This window comes from Protopterus annectens, chromosome 1.part1 (genome assembly GCF_019279795.1).
Source record: "Protopterus annectens isolate FY-2018-M chromosome 1.part1, PAN1.0, whole genome shotgun sequence".
Taxonomy (NCBI): domain Eukaryota; kingdom Metazoa; phylum Chordata; order Ceratodontiformes; family Protopteridae; genus Protopterus; species Protopterus annectens.
The window spans coordinates 994081760-994108836 of record NC_056726.1 but is presented as its reverse complement, the minus strand read 5'-3'; the positions used below and the strand labels follow the sequence as shown (position 1 = coordinate 994108836).

The window sequence follows — 27077 nt, the reverse complement described above, 5'->3', positions numbered from 1 at the left end:
ATGGATCAGATCCAGCTCTGTTATAAATGCTACATCTAAAGAAATCCCAATCCCTCCGCATCACAAGCTCCAGTGACCTTAACCTCATTACCACAATCAACAGAACGTGCTGGAGGGACAGGTTCATAACCCAAAGACTGCCCTTGCTATGGAATAAACTTTCTATACATGTCAAACAGAGCACCTCACTGGTCCTCTTCAAGAGGGACCTTGATGAGTGGATGGGAAATAGAAAATTCACCCCGGGGATCACTCTGGTGGCTCTACTCGACAGAAGCACTGGGAATTAAAGTTGGGAGGCACGATGTCAGATTAATCCTATTGGCAAGGTTTGTAAAGGCTCCAGGGCCATTAGCTTAGTATACACCTATGAACTTATGAACTGGTGTCAGAGCCATGGACTAAAACTAAATGCCTAGAAATGAATAATAGTATCCATCAGAAAATCATCCACCCCTGGTAACTATCATATTGACAACACACCCCTTAGAGCTGACCCAGTATTCAGAGACTCAGGGAGATACATAGACAGTAATCTAGCCTTTGACCATCACGTGTCTACTATAGTGAGGAAATCATTCTATGTTGAGCAACTTATAAACAAAGGTATGGCATCGAGTCCAAGGAAGTCATTACTCCACTGTATTTGGCATTCATCAGACATATCATTGAGTACAATGCCCCCTTTGGTATGTACCTAACCAAGCATACCTAACAACTGGAATATCCCCACAGGTTCCTCACTTAAAGAATGCAGGGCACAAGTAAAATGTCCTTTGCGGACCACCTCAAGGTCCTATCCCTGTATTCTATCTCTTACAAGATTTTGAGGGGAGATCTATGCCTGGCGGGTCGTAAAATATTACACCATCGAACTCACAGGAGTTTGAACGCTGTAATATAGAACCGTGAAGTTCGAAACCCAAGAATTATGAAAACACAGAACAGTGATTTTTGTTTCCCAGGGGAAAAAAAATCACTGTTCTGGGAAAAAAAAAAACACTTGCACTTTAAACTTAAACTACCCCCCTACTTAAATATACTAACTCCGAGATTGCACCCCAGTGGAGGAAATAGCAAAGCCCCGAAAACGGCCCACTGATTTTTCCCTGGGAAAAAAATCTGTGTGCCGTGGTTTCGCTATTTTCGTATTTCGAACATTTGGGTTCGATATAACAATGTTCGGACTCCTGTGAGTATGACGTTATAATATAGACCCATACCTGGCATACAGGGCATTATCAAACTCCAGTCTGATGGACCTCCCACATATCCACAAAACAAACAGCACCAGAATTACCCGTTCTGAAGGCCTAAACCACTTGCTGGAGAGATGGGTATGTATTTCAAAGACTACCCTATCCATGGAACAGGTTCCCCATCCATGTGAAGCAGAGTTCCTCCCTAACCCAATTCAAGTGCAACTTGGACAATTGGATGGAGAACAGGAAATTCATCCCTGGTTTGGTATCTATGTCTCTAATGGACACAGGCAACCTGTAAATGCTTCATCTCCGAGGCCTCTGCTTGTAAATACTTCAACTCCCAACCCCCTGTTATACTTATCAAGAGTATCAGAACTTGTCAGAGATTTGGGATGCATAGCTAGGCTTAAAAAGGCCCTTCTGGTCATTAGCCTAGTAAATACCTATGAACCTATATCTTTGCTTTTATACTGTGAATTCAGTTTACCATTTCTAGCTTCTCATTAGCTAAATAATAAGTTGTGATAACGTGAAGTATTGCCAGCTATGCCAGGTGAAGTAAGGCAGTGGATGTGTAACATATGCCAGCATAGCCAGCTGGAGTTTTGTAAAGAATTATATGTCATTTGTACAGCAAACTGACTTGTACAGATGCTTGTGTTGAAAATGTATTTGTAAAGCTGCTAGATGTACCAACAGTAAGTCCTGCTGGACAGAAAAGAAGTACACCTGTATGTCAGACTGTGTTGTAACTGTTGAAATGAATATACTGTAACAGAGGATACTAGAAGAGAAGTAGTAAATCTCAGTCCAGCTAACTTTGAAAAAATAGTGAAATTAAATTATCTGGTTTAGGCCATAACGATGATTAAAGCCAGAGACAAAATGTCTGTGAAAACCAGGACTAGGAATCCTACTGTATTGTCCTCAGGGGTGAACTAATTTGAAATGGTTTTATAGCTTCCAGATGCTACAAGACATCTTGGCAAAGGTGTGTGTGTGTATTATGACACATATGTGCTAGACTCTGGTTCAGTTTCTAGTAAAGGGGGTAGTGTGGGAATCAGAAATCAGGTGACCAGATGTATGTAGTGTCATTCTGTAATCCAACACTGAAATAATACTAGATGAGACAGAAGTCTCAAGGCAATCTGTTTGTGAAACCTGATAAAAAAGGACCGCACACACGCACACACATCATCGTGCCTTGCTCTAGTAAGTGAACTAGTGAATGCAATATTTACTTAGTCAGGAAAATATAGTGAGATTAGTTAAGTATTGTCTTTCTGTATCTGTGTGAACCTTTCCATCTGTGTTATTTTTAATATTGCCTGTGATTCGGAACTCTGGCATTTATTGTAAATATATATTTAGGATTTTCATGTTCTTTTATTATTTATTATTAAATAAATTTAAACTTTTCATTGTGGCTGGTCTTTTAGAGAATATTTTAAACTTTGAGAGTATTTATATTTATTTGGTAACACTGTGCTGCTCCTGAAAGCCTTGATGCATTGGTCTAACACTAACATTTGTATTAGTATTAATTTTACGTATAATTGGGTACCCTTGTAACAGCCTTAGAGTAGCTGGCTTTAGAGTGTTCTGGTAGCAGTATCTATCTCCTAGTCGGGGCAGTGGGGGCATTGCTGGTAAATCTGTGCCGGCCTATCCCCAGGTTTGTGCGCATGCATGTGTGTTTGTGTGTGTGTGAAAATCAAATTTAAAAAAAGTGTGTGTGTGTGTGTGTGTGTGTGTGCGTGAGTGAGAGAGCTACTTAGAGCAGGGATGCAAGGCAGTGGCTTCACAGAAAGGGTGTTGGAGGACTTGATACAGTATTTTCAGATGCAGCTCTCTGTATCAAGCACAATTTCCCTTAAAAGCACACAGAGGCCTCATGGGATATATGCAAATCACCCCTTAAGGATATTAGGTGTTTCAGCTAAATGGCAATTGTGAATGTCCAAAACTTTTTCTTTTACTTTCATTTTTAATTCTATTTATGAACAATTTCAGGCCATTAAAGCCAAACCCAGCTGTGGACATGCATGTTTTTAACATATTCATTTTTCAGACGTCCTAAAATAGTATGTTAATGGTGCCCTTAGATATTATACAGAGAGAAAGAGAAAAGTAGCTTTTATAAAAAGTTTTACAGTAACAGCAACATATTATAATTCTTAACATTTCAAGAGTTAAAGAGTTTACAAAACATTATTTTCAAAAAAACAAGTACAATATATGAACATTTAAAGAAGGCAGCAGTTTAAAATTCAACATTTGCATTATTCTTGCTAACAGCAACTAACTGTGGTTCCTTAAAATGTGCTGGAAACTTCATTTAACACTGCACTGGCAAAAGCCATATAAGCACATCATTGTAAACTTGTATATTAATAATTAACCAGTGCCATCTACTGGACAAACAGAGTTTACCTTGCTCATAGACACATTTAACTCAATGGTTATGCCAGTAGAATAATGATTATACATTTTAAACATTTAAAGAAGGCAACACTTTAAAATTCAACAACATTTGCCTTATTCTTGCTAACAGCAACTAACTGTGGTTCTTTAAAATGTATTGTAAACTTCAATTAACACTGCACTGGCAAAAGCCATACAATCACATCATTGTGAAATCATATATTATTAATTAACCAGTGCCATCTACTGGACAAACAGGGAGAAAAAAAAAGAGAAATGTTTTTGTACCTTGCTCATAGACACACTTAAAAGCAACTCAATGATTATGCCAGTAGAATGATGATTATACATTTTAACTGAAACTACTAACATCTAGGATTTACACTACTTAAACTATTATATTAAAGGTTATATCCCATTATTTAAATGTAGTTTAACACTCCTTTTTTGTAAGCTGTAAATGCACTTTAAAGTCATTTCTCTATGCAGTCAGTGTTAGGTAGCTTTCCAGCTTTTAAATGGAGAGGGCAGTTATTAAAAGACAGTACCTTAAGTATTACAGTGTAGCAAAGATATTTTCTTTACAGGCAGGTAAGCAGAGTTATTTAGAACACATTCCACATCCTTTTGCTTGAAGTTTCCCATAAGAGTGGTATATTCTTCTGTCCTGAAGTTCTTTGGAGCTATAGCACTTGTTTAGCCTTCCAAATGTTGTTTTTGGATCAAAAGATAAGAAAAAAAGAGTTGTCTCAGGCAGGATTTACTTTGAAGAGGTGCAGAAAGGTGGATTTTGCCTGGCCAGGTGTTTCCAGGGATATTTTTTCTTCTTTGTAATAAAATGTTAAAGTTGCAGGATATTTCATTTGGAAACAAATCTTATTTTCAATGAGGTAAGTGCAGTATTTACTGAGTTTCTGTCGATTTTGTTTAATTTCTAAAGGAAGATCTTGAGTAACCGTAATTTTATGTGCTCTCCATGTATCATTCTTTTTAACTTTATAAGCTGACAGTATCTGTTGAACATGTGCTGAATTAAGCAGTCTGATGTAGATTTGTCTTGGAAGATCACTTGTTTGTGTATGCTTTATAACTCTGTGGGCTCTTTCAATCACTATCTCATCCAGGAGATCTTTATTAGTCAGAAGAGAGCTTAGTATTTATTTTATTATTGGAATAAGTTGTGGATTATCAAAGCTCTCTGGAATACCGCTTATGATAAAATTATTTCTCCGGCTTCTAGCTTCCAAGTCTAACATTTTTTGCTGTAATTCTTTAATTATGGTGTCATTGGTTTGTGCTTTTTGTTGCAGTTCATTTATTCTTATCTCATTGTCCATAACTTTAGCTTCATTTTATTCTAGCCTAAGCACAATTTGGTCCAGAGTAAAGCCAAATGTAGTTAGCTTATGAGAGAAACCTTGCACTTCTGTTTGTAAAGGTTGTAAAGCAGTTTTCAGATCCTCCAGTGTTAAAGGTTGTTCCTGTTTTAATCTTTGACCTATTTTACCAGCTTCTTGTTGTTGCTTGTTAATTTTTTGCCTTTTAGAAGTGGTTTCTTTCTCAAGAGTAGTAATTGCAGACTGTTTGTTTTTTGTAATTACAGTTTCCATCCGATCTGGCTGATTCTCCATTAATCTTGTATAGTTAGATTCCTAGTAGTAGTGCAGAATTTTAAATGGTAAGTCTTGCTATGAAAGTTGTTTTTCTTCTTACTTTCCTCTTATTAGGCCTGTTGGTCTTGAGAATCTACACCATGCGGTTCAGGGCTCCGTTTCCAACAAGTAATTATTTTTCCTTCAGAATGAGAGAATTTTTGAAAAATAAAGATGAAACAAGTAAGTACTCGTATTTCTGCTTTAATCCACTGATGTTTGGTATACTTTCCCCAAGCGATGAGCTGGTTTGAAGTCAGATTATAGTACAGGAATGCAGGAGCTGCACTGTCAGTGTGCTTACAGGCTGTCCACCATTTTGGAAATGTATAGTCTTGTACTTCTAAATACATAAACTCCTGATAAATATTTTGCTTCATCTCCCAATACATTTTTTTGCATTCTAACATTCAAATGTTCATCAGATGCTCAGTAAACAGACACTATGCATGCGTCACCAGCCTCAAATAGGTCTCTACTCTATCTTCTAGTAGAATATACACCACATAATGTGGAACTTCCTGTGGCTACTCATTAGTATATTTAAAAAGACATACACTCCATATGTTACAGCAACAGCACAGGCAGATTTGAAAACATTTACCAGGCTGCAATAAAAACAATACTTAAATGACCTCATTTGCATGCATGTGAATATTATAGTTCTCGGTTTTAATGAATTCATATTGTATTATAAAATGAAATCATTTAAAATATGACCCAAACAGTGTCAGTTCGAAACAGATGGCTAATAGTGCTGTGCTGCCTTTTTAGGTAAAACTAGCAACAATATCTGCTTGGACAAGCTCTTAGTCTTTCAAATCTAGCAATACATTTCAAAATGTTATCTGCACTGTTAATAGCAAATGCAAAGGGAATACAGAATGTGTGTGTGTGTGTGTGTGTGTGTGTGTGTGTGTGTGTGTGTGTGTGTGAGACTCTAAAATGTTGATTAATATTTTTTGAAGAATGTGTTGCAGGGGACTTACTGCCACCGTTTCTAAACTTTTCACACACAGGGCATCTCTGTAATTTTCTCTGTTCAACTATACTTCCCAAACGTTTCCACTAATTAAGGAGGTCATTACAAGTGAAAAAAGGCACACAGTAAATACAGTCTTATGTAGCTGCTACTAATCTATTTCTACATTTGCATTCTCCTTTTATTTCAGCAGAAGAAAGCTTGTAACATACAGTACAGTAAAACGTCACTACATGACAGAAACCAGCTTTCCAGCAGAACACAGTTCCCCTGAAGGTCACTACAGCCTGCTATACATTTCACGTGTGACATAACCCCAAGACCCATGCTGTACTCGGTCAACACCTTTCACTCCAAGGCCTGTTTAATTTCTCCAATGTGTATTCTCTCTAGCCAGCCCTAAACTCTGAAACTCTGTTAACAGTAGACCTCCATTACTACCTGCCTTTTCTCCTCTATTTCAAGCAGCACTCACTCCACTTGCAGTTTACTGACCTGTTGCTCCTCTTCAGTTACACACAACTGAAAAACTATTCACAGACATCATTTTGATGTTATCAAACACCATTTAAAACCAGCACTGTATTAAACTGGTAATTACAATGTATACACTCTATATAATTATTATTATAACTTACACTGCTATGTATCATATTATATGCTAACCTACAACATCTTAAAATATGTTCTGAATGTGTGATGACTTTACATGCTTTAATGTTTCTGCAATCATTACTCCAAGAACTCTACAAAAAATGATGACTTCCTGTAAGGTCATTTCTAGTTAAACAAACAGACCAATTGTAAGCCCCAGATCTATTACTACATACAGATTATATAATGGTAGATACATAACATGCAAAGCACAAATACTATTTGGACAAAGCACTAAAGATAGTTCTAATAAATTTAGTTACCCACAAAAATGAGACTGACAGCTGTACTGAAACATAGTGATGAGAATAACTACGAGAACAAGTGCTAAAGCAGCCTTAACAGAGAAACTAAAACAACATTTAATTTAAAACAATAAAACCTCTTTTTATTCACCAAAGCAAATTTAAGCAATCACCTTTTATAAACATTCGATCAACACTGCAGCACTATCAGTGGCTCAACAGGTGGCACACACACACACACACACACACACACACACACACACACACACACACACACACACACACACACACACACACACACTTTTGGTGCTGGAAGATCAAAATGCTGTCTATTCCCACCCTAGGTACAAAACTCCTGATTGTGATATCCTTAAGATGAGACATTAAATTGAGGTCTCACGTGCTTGGGTTTGTGGATGTAAAAGATTCCAAGGCACCTATGGAAGAAAAGATGGGAAGTTCTCTGATGCCTGATGAAATTAATCCTTAGTGACAACAATACCCATTTGTTAATGAGGTAAGCCCACTGGACAACGCAGTCCCTTTTCAGGGGTGACCCGGAACAATATCTAGTTAAGTGACTTACTCAAGGTCACACAGTCGGCAAAGACGGCTGAGAGAATCAAACTCTGTTCCACAAGAACTACAGCTCACAGTCTTAACCATATGCACCAAGTGTGTAAAAACCTCCTCAGATGACTAATGAAACAAGACTACTAGCCTAATGGACCTAACCTGATCAGCAAAGAATAAGTAGATAGACAAATAAATAAAAAGTAGCGGACCTTCGCACAGAAAAAGCACTAAAAGAAACAGCAGCAACTGCGCTAAATGTGTACAACAGTAGATGCACATGCACTATGTTTTCTGTTGTTATATGTTGCTATAATATTTTTGTTAAGCTCATTTACATATTGTTAGCAATGTACTACTTAAACTAAGTTTACTGCTTGCACCTTAATAATGTTCTTTTTGTTGTGGAGCTTTTCTCCCTGGGTCTCTGCTGAAAACAGTTTTTTTTCAACCCAGTCGGACACTACCCGGTTAACAAATGTAAATAAATAAATACAATAATAAATAATTTTGAAGTGATTTGCAGAGACTTGGGTTCATAGGTAGTTCACTGAAGGTCTTTATAAGCCCAGCCATGTGTACCCAATATAATATTAGAGAAATCCAATATAAGGGATCTTGCCTAAACTTGAGATCTTAGTTAGTAATGACTGCCCATATCTAGGAGGGTCACAGGTGAAATCCCTGGTAGGAATTTACGGTTTCCCATCCAGTCATCCAGGCTACGCTTAAACAGGGTCATAGAGGGGCTCTGTTAGATGTGAATTGATAGCTTATTCCAGATGAGTGGCAACCTCTGATAGACATATTTGTCTCTCCAGCAGGTCCTATTTATGTCACAAGCCAGGTTAAGGTCCCTGGGGCGGGTGACCCTTGACCATTTGACTTGCGGATATGGAGCATTTCCATTAGGTTGAATCATTAAATACAAAAAATAAATTAAATTACATCATAACAATGGTATTATTTAAGAAGATATATCTTTTTTTAATACCACTGTATAATAATGAATCAATCACCATCATCATCATCATCCCACTTTTTTCCCCATTTTCTACATGGGGTTGAGGTGTATGGTTAACTGTCGCCATCTCTCTTGAGTCAATGCTGCACTCCTGCCTTCTTCGATACTCCTGCCCGATTGTAATAGATCTTCTCTCACACAATCCATCCACCTCTTTGCTGGATGCCCATTTTACCTCTTACCTTCTTCTGTCTGACCGAAATCTTCTTTACCAGATTGTCTTCTGCTTTTCTGTACAAGTTTCCGAACTACTGTAATCTGTTCTTTTCTGCAATTGGAGCTACTTTGGCTTCTGCTATTATGCCCTCATTTCGTCATCTGTCCCACATTGTGCATCTTACCACCCATCTCAGGCACTTCATTTCCATCACTTCTAGGTTCCTCATCTGCTCTGCCTTTACTGCCCAGGAAACACCTTCCTTTTCAGATTCTTTGGCATTCTTCTGTCATACATTACATCAGACAATTTGTGCTCCGATTCTAGCTTTGACCTCTTCATTCAGACTTCCCTTTTCCCTCAACCACCCCTCCCAGGTACTTGGAAGCTATTAACCTGCTCCACTATCTTCTCTTCTATCTCAATTCTCAGCTTCTTCTGATTTCCCCAATTTGCTGCCATTACCACTGTCTTATCTGTACTTAGTTTTATCCTGTGTGGCTTCAGTTTTGCATTCCATTCCCCTAGCCTTTGATGAAGTACTTGCTTACAGTCTGCCTGTAATCATCTGCATACAACTTTGTTGATCTGTCCCCTCAGACCAGTTGACATAATAGTTAAAATCTTCGCCTCCCATGCAAAAGGCACAAGGTTCAATCTTGACCTCTGGACAATGCCTTCTTGGAGTCTGCATTATCTCCCTGTGTTTCTGTGGGTTCCTCCCACCTCCGAAAAACATGTTGAGTGTTTCCATCTCAAAATCCCCAATGAATGGAGCTGTAGGCAGCAGCACAGACTCTACACAGTGCCCTACAGGGGAAGAGTTGTATAGATGAACTGCCCTGGGCATCTGATGTGGTGCGCAGTATCCTCAAGATAGGAGAACGTGGATCATAAGACAGTTTGCTGTGGCAGGGCTAGCCACTCAATGGTGTAAAAAATGGTTCTAGGTGATTCTGTCACTGCATAATGAAATTCTGCAAAAATATTCTTAATGCTTTCTCATGAAATGTGATCATTAATAACCATAAGCCTCAAGCATAGAACAGTGCAGTGCAACTGCGAATAAGAAAAATGTCAGTGACTACACAATGAGAGCTTATACTGCATTAATTGTGAAACTATTATGATGAATCCATAACGGAAAAAAAGAAACAAATGCAAGCATTAAGCTTTTCAGATTTGATTTTCATTACAGGAATTCAATATGCTGCACCTACTTACGAAATCTTTGCTCACAGTAAAACTGCTAAATTGCACTACTCTAAAGTATGCAACAAAGCTTAATAATGTCCTCACTAACATGAAAGCATGGAGTACACACAATCCATCTGAAGGCATTAAAGTTATTGTACCCCGGAAGACCCAAGTTCAATTAGCTGGAGGAACCAAGCAGGAGAGGATGGAGGTAACAGGCACACATTGTTTCGCCCATTGTGAGGGAAGACAGACAGCCTGGCTCAGTGGAATACCTGTAGGAAGACTTTGGCAAGCTCTTCTCTGAAAGAGGTGTGCTGCTTGTTTGGAAGTCTGTACATGCAAAGAAGCATGTCTGCACCTCCTGAAGGCAGCTACAGTTGAGCTTGCAAGGCTGCAGTGGGGTGGTGGGTTAGAGTATACTTCCCATTAGCAGTATAGCGCTGTATAAGAGTATTCAATTTCCTCACTAGCCCTAGACATGGGCCAGGTACATACCAAAGAAACTAAAGTGGGTACTGTAGACTTGGTAAACAAAGGATTTGGTGCCAGCTGATGGTCAGCTGCGGGGAGCTTAAAAATAGAACACAAAGTTCTACTATATAATGACAATTTTAAAAAAGGAAAGATATTTATTTTTTAATCAACAGCAATGCATCATAAAAACAACCACTCATGTTTGGGTATGGACAATGGTGGTTTGCACACAGCTGGCTCTGCCTGTCACTCTGGTTTCACCCACTGACCAAATCATACCAGCCGATGGGTAAACCCACCATTACTCACACCAAATATGACTTACTGTTTAAACAGTGTGGATTTCTTCCAGGATTTGGGAGTAAAAACATATGTCAAGAACAAATCTAACATAAAAGAGAAATGGTTGAAAATATTGGAGAAATATAAATGGAGTGAAATTTGGGCTATGGGAAGAACAGAGTTTTAGTCTTTATTTATTTATTTTTTTAAGTGCAATTAAATTCCTTCAAAGAGGTACAATATAATTAGGGATCTCCCCATTCTGTACAATTAGAAAACCAAATTGTAAGAAACAATAAAAGATAAACTTATAATACACCTCAAATGCAACATGCCATATTGCCAGATAATGTTACTTGTTTGTTCTGAAAACTTAATGGATCAAGGATAATTTGAATGGTACAAATTTTTATATAAATAAGAGACTAGACTGCTAAACTAAGTGAACTTGTAGTATATCTTTCTATTTTACTGTTTCTTGAGGGACATGACATCTTTTTATTCACGATATACACAGTTGTACTATCCTTAGCAAAATCCAGGGCAGTTTAGCATTTTTAGTTACATTTTGTTTTCTGAATTAAACTTAACTTCCTGAGTCACTATTTCATGTAATTCACAACACAAATGATTCCAAGAATTAACTGATCATTACACATATCTAAAAATCACAAGCTTTGTGTAGTTTGAGAAAAATGCATATAATATTGTCATAAGAATACACTAAAATATTTGCATATCTTTCAAATCTATTTCTCTTATAAAATGATCAGATATGTTCAGCAATAGGAATACAGACATTATGACTTTAACACCCTTAGGGTAACTCTAATCCCTCAAATGTTTTGAATGAAAAATATAAAAACAATATTGCACAATCTAGATATTCCACATCTCATATCCTTCTTTAAAAGGACCACTCATCTGTACCTGTTTGATGGCATGATACAGTATTTTCTTGTCTGCCCTTTATGTACATTTAACTCTCTACCTGTCCCTGTCCTAACATCTCCCTACCCTTTCTCATCCTGTCCCAATACATTTTGAATGTGTCTGTAGACTATTTCCCCACCATCCAGAAGCTCATTCTACAGATCCGCCTCTCCCCCCGCATGAAGATATCTTTTCACAGTTCCTACAGTTTTGCAGTCTGTTCCCCTCTCCCCTCCCATCTGCTCTTCCTGTTTAGCCAACCTTTTCTTCATTTTGACCTCATGAGTTTTGCAATTTTGTCACCTTATCCAAATATCTGTTAAAGCTTCTTGCATTTTCCAGCCTTTTATTGTTTGAGGTGATATACTCCATCAGTGTTTCATTTATTTTAATCAGGTCTACGTGCAGTTGCCTTATATTTTACTCTAGGTTACTACAACTCATGTCTGGAGCTTGCACTGCTTTTTGCTGAATAGGTACAGTACTCTTCTCAGTCAGTGTTTTTTCATTGTCTTTTGTAGCTAATTTTCCTTAAGGTCCTCTTATTTGTTCCTGGCATCCAGGCAGTGCACTTACAAGCCAGTTACTGAAATTTACCCATTAATACAGGTCCACTGGCTCTCTCTGCTAAGTTTCTGTTTTCAGTAACGTAATTAAGGCAGCCTTTTAGGTCTGTACTGATGGGGTTTACCCAATTCCCCCAGAAAATTATGGACTCAATAGGAAGCAGATCCTTTATCCAATCATGGATACATCCCTACACTCACCTTTCCACCCTCTTGTATGTGAAAACTTTGTCCTTGATTGCAATCTGTCAGTGGAAAGTATTAATAGAGGGGGTTGGTAAGCCACAGAATTTAACTGCAAAATACTGTCACAAAGATCATCGGTTCCTCTTTTATGGCAGTTTGATGTAATCCATGTGGCATGTTTATCTGGATATATTAAAGCTGTATTATCAGGGAGGCCACTCACCCCCCTGCAAAGGGAAAGATGAAATGTTCCAGCTAACTCCTGGTTTTCCATTTGACCACATAAAATCCCTTATACTGGATTTCAGTTTATGCCAATGTATACTACAAAGGGTGAAAAAATACTTTGTGAAGCATAGTTTATAAAAGGAAGAACATACTACGCAACTGCCTGAGTTCTCCCCTGACTCATCTTTGACCCTCTCTCTCTCCTCATCTTAATTCACTCCCTTATAATCCCGCATCACGGTCTTTGTATTCTTATCTTCCTTTCTACTCTAAACCACAAATTGGCATTATCACTGCTAGCTACTGGCACCTTGCTCTGGACATCCACAACCTCCTCTAGGAACCCTTCCAGAATATTATCCTTTATGTTACTGTACTGCTAAACCCCTCATGGTCTAAGACATTAATCACTTCCTCTGGAGCTCAGAATCTCTCAGCTTACTCCTGACAAATTCAGATTCTCATGAGAATTTTTCTTCCAAACTCTGCATTGCTGCACTTATAGCTGTTATACACATGGTCCATGCTGTGTGTTACCACATTTATAGTTGTCGTACAAAGGGTCCAGGAGTCTGAGAATTATAGCTTTTTGCAGTAGAGACCCAGACAAGAAAACTTCACTAATAAAGACAGCAGTATTATAAAGGCTGTGTAAAGATGGGCAGTAAACATGAGCAGTATGTAGCTTAATGTCACTTACTTTAAGTAGACACATGTCTAGCTAACCTTTTTATTAATTATAGCATTTAAATCTATGGTTTTCATATATAGCATTGTTGATATTTGTACAGATATAGAGTATATACACCCAGAGAAAGGGTGGAGGTTAGTGGGTCAACATAACCTGAACCCTCACGTCATTGAGTTTTATATGTGACATCATAGGCATCATATGTTGGAAATCATATGAAAAAAAGAAATGTTTTTAAATCTTCTACATCAGGAGTGATCCCTACACAGTACTGGCAGGACGTCTATATTAAAGGGATTTTTATGGGAAAAGCACTCTCCCTCCCGGCATATCACCAAAAAGTCCTACCATTCTGTAATCCTGACTGGCAGATGCAAGCACAGAAAGTCTGAGTGGATTTGCCAGTTAGGATTACAGAATAGCAGGGTATGAATTAACAGTTTAAACTAACCATTCCCAGGACTTTCAAACGATGTGCTTGGAGGGACAGTGCTCTTCCCATAAAAATACTCTATATAAAAACCATACATTTAAATGCTATAATTGTTAAGAGAAAAAGTTTTAAAAATATACTGTTATTTGTCTTTCTTCTTGCAAAGTGAACATGTTATCTGTTGGGATATGCTTATCAAAGATGGGCCTCATCTGTGAACAAAATGCAGCATTGCTTATGAACCTGAATGATATTTGTTTTCTGCACTTCAGAATAAAGAGATTTGGCTACAGCTTAGTGAAGCCTAGGATAAGGACGCACGGCCGAGTAAGAGTTAATTTACTAGGGCAGGCTGTGTGTCCTGGAAAATTTGAGCTACCGTTGTTGAATTGAACATTCTGCACTTCTTGAACATTCTGTACTAGCTGTGGGTTTGAGGTAATATGTTTTTCACAGCCAACTGTCAACGGTCAGAAATGTAACAAAAAGTTGTTTTGCTTGCAGTAAAAAGTTGATGTCAGTAAACAAGTTGTGGGTTCAGATCAGATCAGTCCAGATCGGACATCTTGGCCAACATGCTGTGTAATCTGGTTAGCTGCTAATAAAGGAAAATTCATCACCTGAGGCAGATGCGACTCGTTTGAATTTTTTCTTCTGACAATAATTAATAAAAAGAAGATTAGCTAGATACACGTCTACTAAAAGTAAGTGTTATAAAGCTGCACACTGCTCACGTTTACTGCCCATCTTTACACAGCCTTTACATTACTGCTGTCTAACAAATAGTTTATCAGTGAAGTTTTTTTGTCTGGGTCTCTGCTGCAAAAAGGTACATTCCTCAGCCAGTCTTGTTCATTTCTCCAATGTAAAAAATATTTGTGACTGTTACTTGGTACTGGACCCTTTGTATGACAACTGTAATTGTGGTAACAAACAGCATGGTCCTTGTATATAACAGCTGTAATTGCACTGATATAATAAAACTGCAATGTAACTAAGAAGCTGTGCCTCCAAACAGGAAAGTTGTCCTGTTTACCCATGATGCATTGCAGTCATATGCAAACCATTGTCTACTACCTGTGACATTACTTTGTGGGTGTGATTACAGAGGAAAAGGAGTACACAGTGAAGCTAAAATTTTCTTTTCCCCCTTTTTTAAATAAAATCACTTGCAGCATTAGCATGAGGAGTACAATGGGAAGTTAAATTAACTGTAAAACAAAGATGCTTATGAAAGTGACCAATATACTTTAAGACTTAAACATGGAAACGCATTCTGTTAACATCTGGGCAAGAATGGACAGTGGTGTTTTGTTTCAACTTTTTTAATAAAGTTAAAAAAATCTGACAAATATTCATTTTACTTTATATATTCATTAACCATTAACCCATTAGACACAAGTGTCCCTTTTTTGGGGTTATCTGGGGGTGCCAATTAAGTGATTTGCTCAGCGTCACACAGTGGGCACAGAAAGGTGGAAGGAGGTTAAATTGCAAGCTATAGTTCCTGTGGTACATGAAAAAATTACATGGAGCTGCTTACTGCTTGGTGTGATGGATTTGCAATGCTCTTATGACACTCAGTCTTGCTGGCTAGATTCTGCTAAAATTCAAAGTCTGATTATATTTGCATTCACAGTCTGTTGCATACAGAAACTTGCAGAATATACACTGATGAGAGAATATACTTTGCAGCATCAACTTTAAAGAGCAGTAACAAATATAATAAATCAAACGAAACCATGTTGCAGCTTAAAAGTACTGTTCCAACTTTACTTCTCATATAGTACAGATGATGTGAGAGATATAACATTTACCTCAGAACACCAAATGTGTTCCTACCATATCCCTAAACAACTGGATTTATACAGCTCTTTATATACTCTTTTTAAACATATTTTGGAGAATTGCTTATCCTGTAGAAACAATACTAAACTTCCTTGTTTAACAATGTCTTGTAAGAGACCAGCTTTTCTGACAGTGTGAATATCCTGTAACAGTGTCCTGATGTCCATGTAGAAAAACATATTTTTGAGGAAACACATTGTCCTGTATTCTATTTGAATCTGTGTATAGAAACATGTGTTCTTATGTCAATGCTGATAAGCATATCCTGTTTTTTATGAAGAAAAACATATTTTTGAGGAAACACATTGTCCTGTATTCTATTTGAATCTGTGTATAGAAACATGTGTTCTTATGTCATGTAACTGATAAAGCATATCCTGTTTTGAACATATTTTTGAGAAAACACATTGTCAGAGATCAGCTTTTCTGACAGTGTGAACATCCTGTATTTTATTTGGATCTTTGTATAAAAACATCTGTTATCCTGTTTTTCCATGCAGAATAACATGCCATTGTTCTTTAAAAGCAGAGTTTTCATTTTTGTTCTTGTATACATCCTGCTCTGAGTCTGTAAGGGAAAAATGTCCATTCTTTAAAAGCAGATTTTTTACACCCTGCTTCGAGTCTGTAAGGGGAAAAATGTCCATTCAGCAGATTCCTTTTCCAAGCCATGGTAATTTAGTATGGATGCTGATTACATATTACTAAACTCTATTTCTACATTTAAGCAAGCTTTATCTTATACATTATTTATGTTGCATAATTGCAGCAAAATTACTTTCAACCTTAGTATATTGTTGAGCACACTCTAACAGTACAGGGTCTGATTCTCTCAACCACTAGTTTGCTTACTGTATGACCTTGTGCAAGTCACTTAACCAGACAATGCTCCCGGGTCATCCCTGAAAGCAGTGTGTGTATTCAGTGGGCCTACTTGGTTAACAAACAAGTTTATTTATTATTATTACTGGCTTCAGAAAGCAGTTCCGTAATAACTCAGACTTAATCCTCTGTACCACCAGATGTCGCATCAATGTCACAGACTGTCCACTTTTCCTCAAATGTTAACAATAGTTGTTTCCACATCTTAAGACATTTAAGCCATGCTAACAATGAAGCCATTACTCTAACTCAAAATAAAACTGATATTATGTGAAATCCTGCACGCAGTATGTTATACCTAGATTTTGAAGTATTTTATTTAACTATGTGCATGCGCAGTGGGGGAGGGGGGGGTTTCATGGAAGATCTCAAAATGTTCCTGACTTTGTCTCATATTTTCATCTGTTTCTTGTAAAATGTTTGTGTTTTCCCAGCAAATCAGTGAGTACTGTAGTCACTAAATAATGGCATTCATCTGAATTTCAGACAATGTAACAGCCTTCATAAAAAGCATGCCAATGCAAAGCCTGCTATTCTAACACCTGACCCTGATTTTGGTCTTTTGACCTTTAGCTTTCTTCATGATTCTTCAGGTAGTATATTGAAAGCTACGGTTGCACTGGACTGCAAAATTTATTCTGACAGTAGTGACCATAGAAGATTGTGTGCAGTTATTTCTGTATTTATTCATACATTTGACTGCAAACATCTAAGGTGTATAACTGCAGTCATACAAGTGGCTGTAACTGATGGATGTGCGTGTGTCTGTGCACACATGTATGTGCACAGGGTTTGCAATGGATTGCACACTGCATTCTGACAGCAGTGAGCTGAAAAAATAAATTCCTGTTTAACAGTTGTTTTGTAGTTATCTTTCATTTGATCGCATTCAAACATACTAGTTGCTGTAACCGATCGTTATATCTGTGTGTGTGTGTGTGTGTGGGGGGGGGGGGCATAGAAGCCGTCAACTGTTTCAAATTTTGCAAAATGTGCCTGAACTTTTGGCTCATACTTCAGCCTGTTCTTCATAATGTTTAGGCTTTTTCTAACTAATCAGTGAGGATCTGCAGACACCAAAATGACTACATCACCCTCTCCAAAGCCATATATCTCCCAGTCTCCTACAGAACTGATCTACTCCCGGGGTCTTTTCTTTTCACACTGCTTCAACCAGATGCCTTGCTGCGAAGTTCAATAATAAAACCACCCCATACAACCTCTCCCAATTAACTCTCTCACTCTAGACCCCGCTCAAACTAAGCTACATGGTACCAACTACTCCTTCTCCATTCTTGCACTAAAACTCTGGAAATCCCTTTTCCTCATTTAAAAGAACTATCCTCTTTCCCCACTTTCACAGCAAAACTCAAAAAGTACCTCCATCAAAAATCTGACTGCAATTGTTTTCCTCTGGACATATTATCTACCCCCACCTATATCACTTCTACTTCAACTATACATTCTCACATGTGGATTAACCCCCACATTTACTACTAAACTCAATCCACATTTACTTATCTAGTAAATAATATATGCTCATTATTTTAACTGTCTGTGGGACTCTCTGCTTTCTGTAATTATTACATGTTTGTTAATTAATTATTTTATTTATTTAAATGTGTTGACTGGGAAAGTCTGACAAGGACAGAGCCTATTTTGAGTGGAGGCATGGGGAGAAACGCTCCAGACAAATCTCTGTGGAATATGGGAGAGAACTGGAGTACCTGGAGGAAACACACACAAACACAGGGAGGACATGCAAACTCCGTAGAGAAGGCATGCCAGCTGAGAATCAAACTGCAGAACCTTTTGCTGTGAGGCAACAACATTAACCGCTGAACCACTGCATCTTCTCAGTTCACTGCTGTCAGAATACAGTGTGCAACGTATTCCCACATAGAGGAGAGTTTTTTAGATGAGGAAAATGCACTGAATTTCTTCATCAGGGCTGTGCCTGCAAATGGTTTACTGTGATCAGTGTACTACCTGGTAAACAAACTAAGGTGAAAATAAATACTAAAGACATGCGTTGAGAATTTCTCGACGGGTCTCCGCTAAAAACCAGCTTGTTCCAAGTCGGACCTTCCTGATAAACAAATGTTAAATAAATAAATAAAATAAAATGTCAGACATTTGAATTTCAAATTTAACAGCCTTCAGGAAAACCATGACAACAACTGTCCCTGATTTTGACTCATTTTCATCTGTTTCTTGTAATTTTGTTTCTGTTTTCCTGGCAAAAGGGTGACCACTGCAGTCATTAAATAATGGCATTCATCTCAATTTCAGACTTAGCTTTTGCATGCCAATCCAATGTCAGATATTCTAGCAACTTCTATGTATTATATAAAAGCAACACCTGTCCCTGATTTTGGCCCTTTGTCCACCACTATTTTTGGCTTTCTCCTTGACTCTACTGCTAGGAGGTTGAGAAGTATGTGGGAAGGGGTTGCAATTAGGTTGCATACTGTATTCTGACAGCAGTGAACTGATTAGATAAATTCCTGTGTAAGCAGTTATTTATGCATTTATTTATTCATTCATTTGATCACAAAAAAAACATCTGAGGTGTATAACATTCATACAAGTGGCTGTAATCAATGGTCACGTGTACATGCAAGGGGGGTTAAAATAAATTACTGTGGCCAATTGTTATTTTTTTACTTTGTTGCAATCTGATGTCTGAGGTGTACATAGTCAATACATTTGGCTTTAATTGCTGGACAGAGGAGCTGTATGTGAATGAAAGTGATTGATATACCATTGTGTGGGTTTGTGTGAAACTAGATGGAACATTTTACTGTGGTCATTTATTAACACAAACATCTGAGGTATGCACAGCCATTAAAGTGGCTGTAATGAAAGTGACAGTGTGTGGGGGGAGGGGTTGCAGTGTACCTATAAATGGTCATTATTTTTTTCACTTTCCATCGCCGTGAAGCATTAGTGTTGTACACAATTAAAGGCTGTTTGTGGCAGTCTGGGAGGATGTGTGTGACAGTAACTGATCAATAGCATAGAGAGAAGTGTTGCCATGTAACACTGCTTGGTTGTCTGGTTGAGGTTTTTGGCCAAGATTCCTTCTGTATTGGGTCTGCATGTATTTCCTACCTCTGTGCAGGTTTTATCCAACTACTCTGTCTTTTTCTCCCAGGCACTTAGCTGTATAATATATTCCCCTGGCCATTTATGTTTTTACTTTCATCAAAATCTAACAGTGAAGGGGTATCCAGAAAGTAGCTATCCCTTTCTGAAGGGATAGGAAGGCAGGCACTATTCCCAGAAAGGATGTAAGTATCCTTGCAAGCATTTACAGTCTTTGTTTATTAAGAAGCTATTACTTTGTTAGCTTAGAAAATTACGATTTAGACACAACTTGAAAGATGAAATAAGACTGAATGTCTCCTTACTTGTGATTTTTTGAGCCATTACTCAATCAAAAGTTTGTACAAATACTATTAAGATGCACTTCAAGGCATCTAGAACCCTATGACAACTGGGGAGCCTAGTGGCTTCCAGACCCCAGATTAGTTCAGTTAATTCCACCAAACTAATAACAGGGGAGTTTTGGTTAGTTAGAGTGTGTTAAAAGGACTGCAGAAAGCTGATAAGACACCATGAGAAAAAAAAATGTAATTTACCTGGATCATGTGGGACCAGGATGAGAAAAAAAAAACACTGTGCAATTAGTGGCCCATGGAATCCTTTGTCCAAAACTCCATTTCAAGTGAGTGTGTGTGTGTGTATATTTATATATATGTGTATATATATATATATATATATATATATATATATATATATATATATATGTGTATAGATCTATATATATATATATATATATATATATATATATATATATATGTATATATATGTATAGATCTATATATATATATATATATATATATATATATATATATATATATATATATATATATATATGTATAGATCTATATATATATATATATATATATATATATATATATATATATATATATATATATATACACACACACATATATATGTATATATATATATATATATGTATATATGTATAGATCTATATATATATATATATATATATATATATATATATATATATACACACATATATATGTATATATATATATATATATATATATGTATATATATATATATATATATGTATAGATCTATATGTATATATATATATATATATATATATATGTATATACACACACACACACACACACATATATACGTATACACACACACACACACACACACATATATACGTATATATTATATATATATATATATATAAAGGATATAGACACAACTGTATATATATATATATATTATATATATATATATAAAGGATATAGACACAACTGTATATATATATATATATTATATATATATATATATAAAGGATATAGACACAACTATATATATATATATATATATATATATATATATATATATATATATATATATATATATATATATACACACACACACACACATACATACATACACACAAACACTAAATATATATTAACTATATAAGAAGTATATAGTTAATAAAGGGACATAAAATAGGGACTGAGGCACTCTGAGAATGAGAGTAGATAACACCATCTCTTGTTTGAGCACAGGTAATGGTCAGGTGGTAATAAAGCCTCACCACATTTAAATTAGACCCACTTCTTGGTTTGAAGTCATCAGCTGCCACTACCCACAAGTTTACAACTCCTAATGTAGGAAGTAGAAAAACGTAAAAAAAAAAAAAAGTAAATGAAACACATACAAAGAAAATATTTTTAAAAAGCCATTACATGCAGCTCAATGACAAAACCTTCATGCAGATTATACGCTACTTGCTTAGGGACTGTGTAAATACATATAAGTAAAATGGGTATGGGTGCAGGGAGCAATCCCCTCAAAAATTTTTTTTTTCAACAGTTTGTGGCTTCACCATGCATGTCAATCAACAGCGGTGGCTTGTTATCCCACAGGAAAAGTCGTGTGTGAAAAGGGGAATTTAAATCTTCTATTGAAGTAGTGTCTCATAGCAAATTATTAGGGGTGATAGTGGATGACAATCTTAAATTTGACCTGCATACAAACACTCGCCAAAAACTAGGGGTGCTTATCTTAAATATGACCTGCATAAACAAAACTCACCAAAAAAAAAGAAATACTTTACAAAGAAAAAAACTTTCTCATCAGTGCAACTAAAACTCACTACTTCATGGCACTCATCCTTACAAACCTCCATTGCTCATAAAAAAGCAAAACCTGAACAGTAAGATAATAAAGTGGCTAAATTTGAACAAAATATCCCTTTTAGAACTCGCCACTGTATAACATTAAAAAGCCTAAATTGGTTAAAACCATCCCATCAATTAACATACATAGCTGCTTACCACCTATGGGGCGGCCGTGGTGGTGCAGTGGTTAGCATTGCCACCTCACAGCAAGAGGTTCTCTGGTTCGGTCCTCGGCTGGGTTGCCTTCTGTGCGAAGTCTGCATGTCCTCCCTGTGGTTGCGTGGGTTTTCTTCCACATCCCAAAGACATGCTCTACGTGAATTGGACACTCTAAATTGGCCCTAAGAGTGACTGCGTGTGTGCACCTTCTGTGGAAGGTTGGGCATTGAGCTGGCAACTCAACACCAAAAAACTCCACTGCCAATCATGAGCGGACAGATGATCCGCTGTGGCGACCCCTAACGAGGAAAAGCCGAAAGAAGAAGAAGCTGCTTACCACCTATAAAATTATCCAGCATCCATCTCCTTGTCCAGCACTAAATACCATTCTACACAACTATGTTCCCACTTGGCCATTGCAATCGAATGACCAAAAACTCCTCTCTGTTCACAAACCTATGAAATCTGCTGGGAAGTCTGTACCAATACTGTGTTGCTAAGGCCTAGAACTCCTTCCCTGTATCCATCAAGTCAATACACCACCCCGTCCTTTAAAAAGATTCTGAAAGACTTCTTAGCCGAAATGTGGCTCTATTCTTGCTCAACTCCACGATAAACATTATCCCTAAAATAAAAACAAGTTTATTTATTATACCTTATACCGCCCCCCCTTCTTTGATCACTTCCTTACTTAAAATCAATTCCTGTTTCTACCTTTATTTTCTCTAAACTTTCTCTAAATATTAAACAATTGTCACGTAAGTTGTATCGATGCTTAACCAATGTTTTCACATTATACCTAATATATAATTAATTTAATAATTTAAACTATAGATGTTTTTGCATTATTTTTGAAGACTATAAAATTATTATTGCTTTTAAAATGTTTTTGTAATACGAGATTTTCTCCCAGAGACTCGGCTGAAAAAGAGCACCCACGCAGTCGACCTTTCTTGGCTATGAGATGTCAAAAGTATAAACTAAATCAATCGCATAAGCCATAACCATACCAGCACGAATTCAAATTTGGTGGCAGACTTTTTTTTTTTTTTTTTTTTTTTAACACCGGCAGCATAAACTACTGCAAAGTGGATAGGGAGCTGATAGGCAGAAATTAGTTACATAATTACCCCCATTAAAAAAATTATGTTTAAATAGGGTTACCACCCGTCCCACTTTGCAAGGGACAGTCCCCTCTTTCGGCAATTGTGTCCTGCGAAAAAATGGCAAATGCCCTGAGATTTTAGGACAAAAGTATTTCCTAAGTTTTCTTAAATAGTTGCATAAAACGGTTATTTATTTTTTTTATTTGCTGACATTTCTACAAAAAATGTCCCACTTTGGGCATTTGAAAAGGTGGCACTATGCAGAATAGTGTGAAATATGCAGAAGGACTTTTGCAATAAATTACTTTTTGTGTGCAATGTACTACACAACTTCAATGAATGAACCAACAAGGAAGCCATGCTTGAGACATAGCACTTAAACAATCGGGGCAAATCTCAATAGAAACAGAGACAACTCCAGAAATCAGCACGGGCAATCAGAGAAAATTTTAGACTGTTGTTAGTACTAGTAACTTGAGACACTGACAAAAGTGAATGAATGCAATTCACCACCTGTTCCCCCAGTTACACGTTTTATGATGAGTTAAAAGGGATAGAGCTAATACATTACTCAAAAAATCAAGAGCAGCTGTATGTCTGGAGATCAAAAACTTTATCTGACAATAAAGACGAAGCTAATCTGCATTATACATGTAACGTATAACATTAGCTTTTAAATTCCAATGCCATGGATCAACTTATCCACACCCCCACCAGGGGCAGCAATATCCTAGACCTGGTTATTACCAACACAGGCAACCGGTGCGCCACACCAGAGGTCAATTCCTCGTTGGTCAGATCCGACCACAAGCTAATCACCCTAGACATCCACATCCCTCCCCCACCCCCCATTACGGAAACCACAGTAAAAAATTTCTCCAAAGCCAACTTCACACTTCGTAAGACAGAAGTTGCAAACTTCACGACACCCATGCTGACGGACAATAGAGGTATGACTGCTGAATCCTACACAAATGCACTTTATAAGCACTTGCACGAGTGCATGGATCATGCAATCCCTAACAGAACCAAGATGCTATCCTCCAAAAAAAGGAAGCCAATCTGGTGGTCCCCTGCCATAAAGAAACTCTACAACAGAAGAAAGAAACTGTTGCAAAAAAGAGTAAAATCCCATGACTGGAGAAACTCCCTGGTCAGCCTCAGTAAGAAGCTGAGATCCCTCATAAAATCCTCCAAAGTTAGTTATGAAAACAAAATCGCCACTGACTCTAAAGACAACCACAAAGCATTCTATAGCTATGTCAAGAATCTCAATGGCAACACTCAGATCTGCTCTGTGTTACAGCACAATGGCACTAAATATACAGAACCAACTGATATTGCCAACATCCTGGCAGATAGGTTCAGTGCTAACTTTACCCCTCTGTCATCCCCTAAAGGGCCCATCTCTATACCAGAAGAATTCAAAGTTCTTGTAATCAGGGCTGCACAGGTAAAAAACACACTATCCAAAGCCAAGAACACAGCATCCATGGGACCTGACGACATCCCAGGCTGTGTTCTACATGAACTACAGAACGAACTGGCACCCCACCTAAGTACCATAGCCTCACCTCAGACTATGTGCACACTGAATGGCGCACAGCAACAGTTATCCCACTCCACAAAGGGGGAGCCACCACAGACCCCGGAAAATACCGCCCCATTAGCCTAACGAGCCTGGTCTGCAAGGCTATGGAGCGTATCATCATGGAACTTATAAACAATGACATTGGTAATCTCCAAACTCAGGACCCCACCCAGTTCGGGTTTGTAAAAGGCAGATCATGTCTCCTAAACCTGATAGACTTCTTTGAAGCAGTCACCAAAGCCGTAGATGAGGGTAAGGTGGTTCACACAGCCTATCTAGATCTCGCCAAGGCTTTTGACACCATCCCCCACTCTGGAATTATAGATAAACTCACTAAACTAGGTATAAATCCCTATGTCACAAGATGGGTTGCCAACTGGCTCACTGACAGAACCCACACTGTGAAAGCAGACTCCAAATCCAACTAAAGAACAGTGACAAGTGGAGTACCACAGGGTTCAGTCCTGGGTCCTCTCCTGTTTGGTATCTACTTCTCTGAAGTACAGGCCAACACAGAAGGTCTTTGGCTAATGAAGTTCGCAGATGACTGCAAACTAGGAGCCATAATCAAAACTCCAAAAGATGTGGACATCCTACAAAAGGGCCTCGCTGAGACAGATGCCTGGTGTCAAAGCCATGGCCTCAAGCTCAATGCCAAAAAGTGCATCGTCGTCCCTTTTGATAAAACTCAGTACCCATGAACTACCACATAAGTGGTAGTCTACTTAACACCGAAAGTGTGATAAAAGACCTTGGGACACAGGTGGACAGTAGTCTCTCCTTTGATAATCACATCACCACAGTAGTCAGGAAATCCTTCTATGTGGCACACCTCAATCACAAAAGGTTTCTCATCCAGGAAAAAGAGGTCATTGTTCCCCTCTACTCATCACTCATTAGACCCATTATAGAGTACAATGCCCCTTTTGGTATGTACCTCAGTCACAAGACATCTACAACTGGAAAGGCCACAGAAATACCTCACAAAGAGGATTACCGGCTTCAAAGAGATACCCTATGCAGACTGTCTAAAAAAACTGCAGCTTTACTCCGTTGCATATCGCCTATTCTGAGGTGATCTCTGCCTAACACACAAAGCTATGTCAAACCCAGAGCTTTTAGACATGCTCCACTTAAAAGAAATCCCAATCCCTATGAGCTACACGCTCTAGGGACCTAAACCTCGTCACCACAATAAAGAGAACATGCTGGAGGGATAGATTCCTGTCCCAGAGACTTCCCATACTCTGGAACAAACTACCTATCTATATCAAACAAAGCTCCTCATTAGCACTCTTCAAGAAAAATCTTGATGACTGAATGGGAGATAGGAAATTCACCCCGGGGATCACTTCTGTGGCTCTGCTCGACAGTGGCACAGGAAAATAATTTTATTGGGTGGCGAAAGCCAGGGTACATTTGGCTAGGCTTATATAGGCCCTAGGGCCAATAGCCTTGTACCTACCTACGAACGGGCAAAACATATGTGTTCCAAGTACATCAGGACAGATAACCATGATGCACGAAATTTGTTTAGTTACGCTAGAAACATTTGCATTTCATTTAATTTGGCTTTGCAGGCTATATGCGTATGGTTGCATTATATGTAATTTCATATCGTTATTCAGTGTCTCACGAATCATCAGTCTAGTTACTCACACTAGAATAACTTTTTTAGGACCAAAACAACCAACTGAGCCTTGCGTCCATTTAAGTTACACCCACATTACGTAATTCCCAGATGAAAATCTACCTCCTGTTCTGCGAGTTCCAGTCGCCTCTTTCGTTCCCGCTCTTGTTCCGCAGCAAGTGCTTCATCTTTTCGAACACGCGCGATATTATCTTTATTGCGAACATGCCAACTTTTCTTTGGTAGGATATTCATAATGATACTAAATGTACTACCTGCAAATGTTTGTCGTGAAACGAACTGTTAAAAACTAACAAATGGCTTCTAATAAAATTCCCGGCAGCCCAAAAATTACGTCATAAGTGACTTACATTTTAAACGAAAGCCGGACTCGTCAAACTCCCGCTACAGCTGGGTTACTCCTCTTATTTGAAGGTGTGTGTGGTACTTGATATGCAGTTTTTACCCCTCTTTACGAATAGTTGACATTTGGGCTGATTTTCATGAAAATGTAGAATTTTTAGAAAAATGTAAGATTAAGGTAATGTGTTCTTTTATAAACGCACACGCTTGGAGTACTGCTATACTTTATTCCAGTATCAACTGGAAGTCAATGTAGGCAAGTTCTTGCACTCCGTAGGTGTATACTAGGCTAACCACCACAAGGGGATTTTTAAGCCTAGCCATGTGTACCAAA

The 27077-nt window shown here is 37.7% G+C and overlaps 1 protein-coding gene across 1 annotated transcript in view; it reads right to left on the bottom strand.

The window, feature by feature from the left end:
- LENG1 (leukocyte receptor cluster member 1) overlaps window positions 1-26742 on the bottom strand; it is a 135298-nt gene extending 108556 nt beyond the window's left edge. The window contains exon 1 of the mRNA XM_044079477.1: window positions 26504-26742. Coding sequence (XP_043935412.1) covers window positions 26504-26635 — 132 coding nt within the window. The 5' untranslated portion in view covers window positions 26636-26742. The remainder of the gene's footprint in view (window positions 1-26503) is intronic.
- Between the last annotated feature and the right edge of the window lie 335 nt (window positions 26743-27077).